Source organism: Micropterus salmoides, unplaced genomic scaffold (assembly GCF_014851395.1).
Source record: "Micropterus salmoides isolate LMB-PRFRI ecotype aquatic unplaced genomic scaffold, ASM1485139v1 Ms_hic_scaffold_5, whole genome shotgun sequence".
Classification (NCBI taxonomy): Eukaryota; Metazoa; Chordata; class Actinopteri; order Centrarchiformes; family Centrarchidae; genus Micropterus; species Micropterus salmoides.
Window position 1 is genome coordinate 6,110,376 of NW_024044237.1, and position 6,093 is coordinate 6,116,468.

General features: G+C 42.2%; 1 protein-coding gene across 1 annotated transcript; it reads right to left on the reverse strand.

Annotated features, from left to right (window-relative positions):
• Positions 1-1,099: 1,099 nt before the first annotated feature.
• Positions 1,100-5,705, reverse strand: LOC119889332 (BUD13 homolog). The gene is made up of 5 exons (XM_038700261.1): positions 5,510-5,705; positions 5,076-5,456; positions 4,677-4,876; positions 2,466-2,625; positions 1,100-1,888 (listed from the first exon to the last, which is right to left on the reverse strand). The coding sequence occupies exons 1-5, from the start codon at positions 5,703-5,705 to the stop codon at positions 1,719-1,721; spliced, it is 1,107 nt and encodes a 368-aa protein (XP_038556189.1). The 3' UTR covers positions 1,100-1,718.
• Positions 5,706-6,093: the final 388 nt, after the last annotated feature.

The following is a 6,093-nucleotide window of genomic DNA, read 5'->3' on the forward strand; positions in this document are numbered from 1 at the left end:
AGGTTTTAACATCCTGAAGGCACATTTGAAGTTTAGCTAACTGATGAGTTTCATCTGGCTTGATCGATATATATATATATAACTGAGTATCATCTGCATAACAATGAAAGCTTATGGAATGTTTCCTGATAATATTGCCTAAAGGAAGCATATATAAAGTGAAGAGGATTGGTCCGAGGACAGATCCTTGAGGAACTCCATGACTAACTTTGGCATGCATGGAGGACTCATCGTTAACATGTACAAACTGAAATCAATCTGATAAATAGGACTTAGAGCGGTTCCTTTAATGCCAATGAAATATTCCAGTCTCTGCAATAGGATCTGATGGTCAATGGTATCAAATGCAGCACTAAGATCTAATAAAACCAGTACAGAGACAAGTCCTTTGTCTGATGCAATAAGGAGGTCGTTAGTAATTTTCACCAGTGCTGTCTCTGTGCTATGATGAGCTCTAAATCCTGACTGAAAATCCTCAAATAAACTATTGCTCTGTAGAAAGTCACACAGCTGTTTAGCAACTGCTTTCTCCAGAACCTTAGAGAGAAATGGAAGGTTAGATATAGGTCTATAGTTGGCTAAAACATCCGGATCAAGTTTGGGCTTTTTCAGAAGAGGTTTAATTACAGCTACTTTAAAGTACTGTGGTACATAGCCTGTTGACAGAGATAGATTGATCATATCTAGTACAGAAGTGCTGACTAAGGGTAAAACATCTTTAAGCAGCCTAGTCGGGATGGGGTCTAAGAGGCAGGTTGATGGTTTAGATGAAGAAATTATTGAAGTTAGTTCCCACATAGCAAAACTGGTCTGGCCCAGTGACGGGCCACACAACACACTTAGACTCGGCCCAGATACATCAATGAATTACGGTCCACAAGTGGTCCATATCTGGTAGCTAGAACACGGGCCACATATGGCCCATGATATAGCCATATCTCAGCCCACTGTATGACTATAGCTGGCCCTATTTTGGACCATACCTGATTTTTGCACTGTTTCCACATGTCAGCCTCAACTAAACCTTCACCATGCCACTTTAATTTTATACAGTTGCCGTATTTGGCCCAGATTACAAAAAAAAAAAAGCCTCAATACAGACGTTTTATGAAAAATATTTATTGATTTTTCCACATCAAGCCATTTTCAAAACTGTAAATTTTATTTGCCAGACAATCTCTTCCTCTCTTTTTTCCAGTCCCCTCCTCCACTTATCTCCTCTCACCTCAACCCCCCCACGTCAGCAGTGCATTTGTAAAAATGTACAGACAAATAGGAAATTCTTGTACAAAACACTTGTACATAAAAGATTTTTGAACATAGTTTGGCGTGAGGATCTCTCCGGCACAGAAATTATGGTATTTATTTCCCACAACATCCAGACCAGGTTAAGTGTTTTAGCCCAGTCCAGGTTAGCAAACACGGATCCAGCCTCCTGCTGTTCCAGCTGAAATTCAGTTAGATTTTGCACTTGTAAAACACACACAACTTTTGAACATCCATGCTATGTTTCAGTCCATGAACCCGTTGTACTCTGCACACAACTTTCGTCCAGGATAACAAACACAGTCCTGGCCTCCCGCTGTTCCAGCTGAAATTCAGTTCGGTTTTGCACTTGTAAACTTGTGAAACACTTGACAAAAAACAACTTCTGAACATCCATGCTATGTTTCAGTACATGAACCCGTTGTACTCTGCACACATGTCTATGCCATGTTTCAGTTCATTAAATTGTTTACTGCTGTCCTGCTCTCTTCACGCTCTTTTCTCCTCATCCTCTCCCTCCTGCCACCATCCCTATCCGGAGCCAGATGAAGCCATCTTTTGATGGTGGAATCTATTTCTTGGTCCGTGGCCCCAGATGTCAGACGGTTACGCCTCACAGCAGCTAAAAAAAAAAAAAAAAAAACACACACAATTAACTTGTGACTACAGGATTTTAAAGGACAGAGTACAATATGAACCAGTAATGGCTGCCTATGGCTTTCTACTTAAACTGATCTGCAAAATTATGGTCTCTGCATGTAGATATCACACCAGAATGTCTGTCAAAAGGGCGTTGGTTCAGTTTAAGGGAATTTTTCTTTTAAAGCAACCAGCCATTCTCAATTTCCCCTGCCCGAATCAATTATCTCTAAATAAGTCCTATTGTATCTATTCCAATAAAAGATAAATCACGGTATTTCCTCTCCTCTGCTCATCACCTCACCCGTCTTCTCTTCCTCTACTGTCCTCTAATGACCCTTCTCCTGTCCACCCCTACCCTCATCTCTCTTCCTGTCTTCTCCTTTCAGCTCCTTCACTTTTCTCACCTGCTTCCTTTCCTCTACTTTCCTTCACATTTCCTCATCTTGTCCATCCCTGCTTTCCTTCCTTCCTTCTTAAGACCCTGAACTATCAAGTTATATAACTGTTAATGGTTCTTAAACATATACATGCCAATGTTGGTATGAAGGCCAACTTACCAATCACAACATCTCTTATCTGTAGGCGCTGAAAGCCAATCTTTCCATTTATTCCTCTCATGTTGATATTCTTCGCCAAGGAGTTTGTAATCATTGCGTGCATAATCCTCCAAACACACTCACGAATGTCAGTCCCCCCTTTGAGAGCCAGCGTGTTCACCTGAAATCATATTTCTTAATTAGTTTTTTCCCCCCAGCAATGGTTTCATATTTACGTATTTTAAGGAATGGATAGAATGTATAGCATAAGTAAGTGGTGTTCCTGTAGCTAGCTGCTTAGTTTTGATGGATTTACTTATCATGGCAACCTTTAAGTTTCAGGCAACAAGGAAGAATGTTGTTTCAACATAAAAAAAGTACAGTTTTGCAACAAACACTTGTAGCATACATTTATGATTATGGCAGTTGCCGGAAAATAAATTTAAGGCTGGTTTTGTCCTTTAAAGTTAGTTTTAAAATATATAAACCCACATGAAAAACATGTTACACTGTGCTTAAGCAGGGTACCCCCAAGATTGTCCGAATTAAATTTAAGACTTTTAAAGACCTTTGTAATACCACTTAGAATGAAATTTAATGCCAATTTAACAGCCATACTGGCAAAAGTATGAAGGATATAATGGAAAATCAGTATGGATTTTACCAGGTACTTAAATTTTAATATACATTTGTGCACACTCCACGATCACACTAAACTTTAAGATTAGTTCAGTAGTTGATAGATTATTTTTAATGAATAAGAGACAGCAGCAAAGGTTGTTGCCTGTTTAAGACCTGGTGGCCTAATTGTTAAAGAAACAGTAATATTATTCAGGAAACTCAGATCAAACAGCTGATCAGTCTCTGTTGATAAACTTTAGGGAAAAGTTTGACATTTCAACTCTGGCGGGCGCGTGAGACGAGCCGCGACAGTTTCACGGGATTCGTGCCAGCTACACAGAAGCCGTTGCCATGGTTACCTCGTGGAGTGCTTGTTTGCCTGAGTGCAGAGCGACCACGCGGATCAAAGCCGTCTGAAAAGGCCTTACAAACCTTGTCGCAACCATTCACAAAAAATTAATTTAAAACTTGCCAAAACATAAGGACTTAAAAAGCTACCATTCATACAGCAAAGTGTAGGCTATATAGTCTAGGTGATTGATCAATCGACAACAAAGTCAAAGTAAACATTAGATAGCCTATAACAAGCAATAATCAAAACATACCCAATTTATCCGATCTTACTGTCAACTTAGTGTTGTTCAGAAATAATACAGCTACTTACTAGTTACTTAGCATATACTCCTTAAAAAAGTAATATTAGCTACTCTCTTTTACTGGGTGATTAACGCCACTCTCACCGCATGAGTCCAAGCATCACTGGCAGCGGCCGGAGTTTCTTTCTGAGTTTCACGTTGCTGTGTTGCTTTAGCTGATGCTTCAATTAGCTTAAGTATAAATGCAGAATTGTTCGCGGTCAAAAACTTTTTGCTGGTCGCACAAGGTTTACAACGGACGGCAATGTTCTTTGCATCTTAGACTGTGACACAATAATGGCAATAAAGTTATTTACAGCGGTCGAAAATACCTCTCTCTGCCTGTTCTCCACTTTTCCTTTAGCTTCTTGGCTAACAGCTGACTTGAAATGCAGAAGGGCCGGTGCCACTGAGCTGCAGCGCGGTCGCACATTCACGACAGGGATGGTGCGTTCAGTAGCGCAGTGTTATTTGGATTAGTAACTGTAATAATATAACTGTTTTGGAAGTAGTAATCCCTTACATTACTCTTTACCCGGAAAAGTAATATTGCAGTATTACTGCCCAACACGTTACGTACTACTGATGCGCGAGAGCGACTGTGGTACACACTGTACAGGAAGAAAACTTTACACATGTCAGCCTGTAGATGTCCTCAAATCCTTTCCATTTCACTCAGTGAGCTCCTGTTTAAATTGTTTTTATTACAGATCTGCATGATTCATGCGGGTCATATTTTCAGGTCGGAAAATCAGGAATTCCGGATTAATCCAGAAAAATCACATCCCTGATATTTAAATAGTATTTCCTTTTTTGTTTTTGTATATAGTGTTTTGATCATAAAAAATTAAATGCTTTTTTATTACTTTTAAATCCCTGCGGGTACCTGGTCAGGTTTTCATGAGAGAATTTAAGGAAAATAAAAGCTAGCCAGCTAAGTAGGAAATATGTCACTGTATTTGATATGCCAACATACCAACTGTTTCTGGAGGTCAGGAATACTCTGCAGTTGTTCCTCCAGGTTCTGAAGAGAACTGACGTCTTTGACGGGCAACAAATTTCGATCCAGGCCTATCTCTGCCTCATCAGTCGCTTTCATACCCTGTAGGGTCTTAAAGATGATGCGCAGTTGGTCCATCATCATTTCCTGTTTTGTTAATATACTACGCAGAAGGGCTAAGAAGAAAACAAGCAAGAAAGATAGATTAGAAACAGTATAAAACTAGTTAAGCCACCGAACTGATAGTCTTATCTGACCTCTGTTAGTCATCTGTGTATACTTAATGTTGGAAGTCTTATTTTCCTCATTATCTGAAGAAACCATTTAGCCAAATAAAGAATTCATACAATGTAACAAACATCATTGAATACTCACAAGTTTGCAGACTGGATGTCTGCTCCCTGGTCTGGTGTGCCTCGGGGTGCCTTGATGGGAGTATAGATCGTTCGGTGTGCCTCGGCGACCGGCGGCTCTCGGTGCTGGCGTGCCTCGGCGACCGGCGGCTCTCGGTGCTGGCGTGCCTCGGCGTCCGGCGGCTCTCGGTGCTGGCGTGCCTCGGCGTCCGGCGGCTCTCGGTGCTGGCGTGCCTCGGCGTCCGGCGGCTCTCGGTGCTGGCGTGCCTCGGCGTCCGGCGGCTCTCGGTGCTGGCGTGCCTCGGCGTCCGGCGGCTCTCGGTGCTGGCGTGCCTCGGCGTCCGGCGGCTCTCGGTGCTGGCGTGCGGCGGCTCTCGGTGCTGGCGTGCCTCGGCGTCCGGTTCTCAGTGTTGGTGTGACAGCTTGAAGGAAACTTGGAAGTACAGGAGTGCTGACTTGGGCTTGGCTCAGGACTGCTGTTGCCACTTGGTGGGAAGTCAGGACTGCTGTTGCCACTTGGTGGGAAGTCAGGACTGCTGTTGCCACTTGGCTGGAGGTTCTGGCCTTGCTTCCCTGGCTTTAATGTAGGAGTTTTGTACTGCCTAGGGATCTTTGGAGCATTGGGCAATGTGACTTTCAGGGTGCTTTCCATCTCGTCATCGTCTTCCCCAGGGAAAAGAATATTCTTGCGTCTAAAAACACATTTAATAATTTTAAGAAACAGTATGTGTGCGCGAGTGCATGCATATTGACTACCAGCTATATACAGCGTGCTAGTCTCGAAAATCCAGCTGCTTATAACATTAACTTAGCTCTCCTTATTAGCTAGGCTCCTTACATGCTTGCTAATAATAATAATAATTTGTGCAGCTGTGTTCCATGAGGGAGAGAGGGAGAGAGAGAGGTACAGGTGAGTGAGAGAGAGAGAGGGACGAGTGAGAGAAAGTGCTGCATTAATGCGCTACGGCGCTCTGCAATCAAATACGATTTTAAATAGGCTTAGTAAAAAATAATCTAAAATCAATGTGTGGCAGTCAGCG

What these genes read in the sequence shown, in the direction of transcription:
- LOC119889332 (XM_038700261.1), bottom strand. Translation starts at nt 5,705, where the DNA reads ATGGAAAGCACCCTGAAAGTCACATTGCCCAATGCTCCAAAGATCCCT. An exon ending in CAGTCCTGAGCCAAGCCCAA is followed by an intron (nt 5,457 to 5,509) that starts GTCAGCACTCCT and finishes ACCAACACTGAG; the next exon opens with AACCGGACGCCGAGGCACGC. An exon ending in GACATCCAGTCTGCAAACTT is followed by an intron (nt 4,877 to 5,075) that starts GTGAGTATTCAA and finishes TTTTCTTCTTAG; the next exon opens with CCCTTCTGCGTAGTATATTA.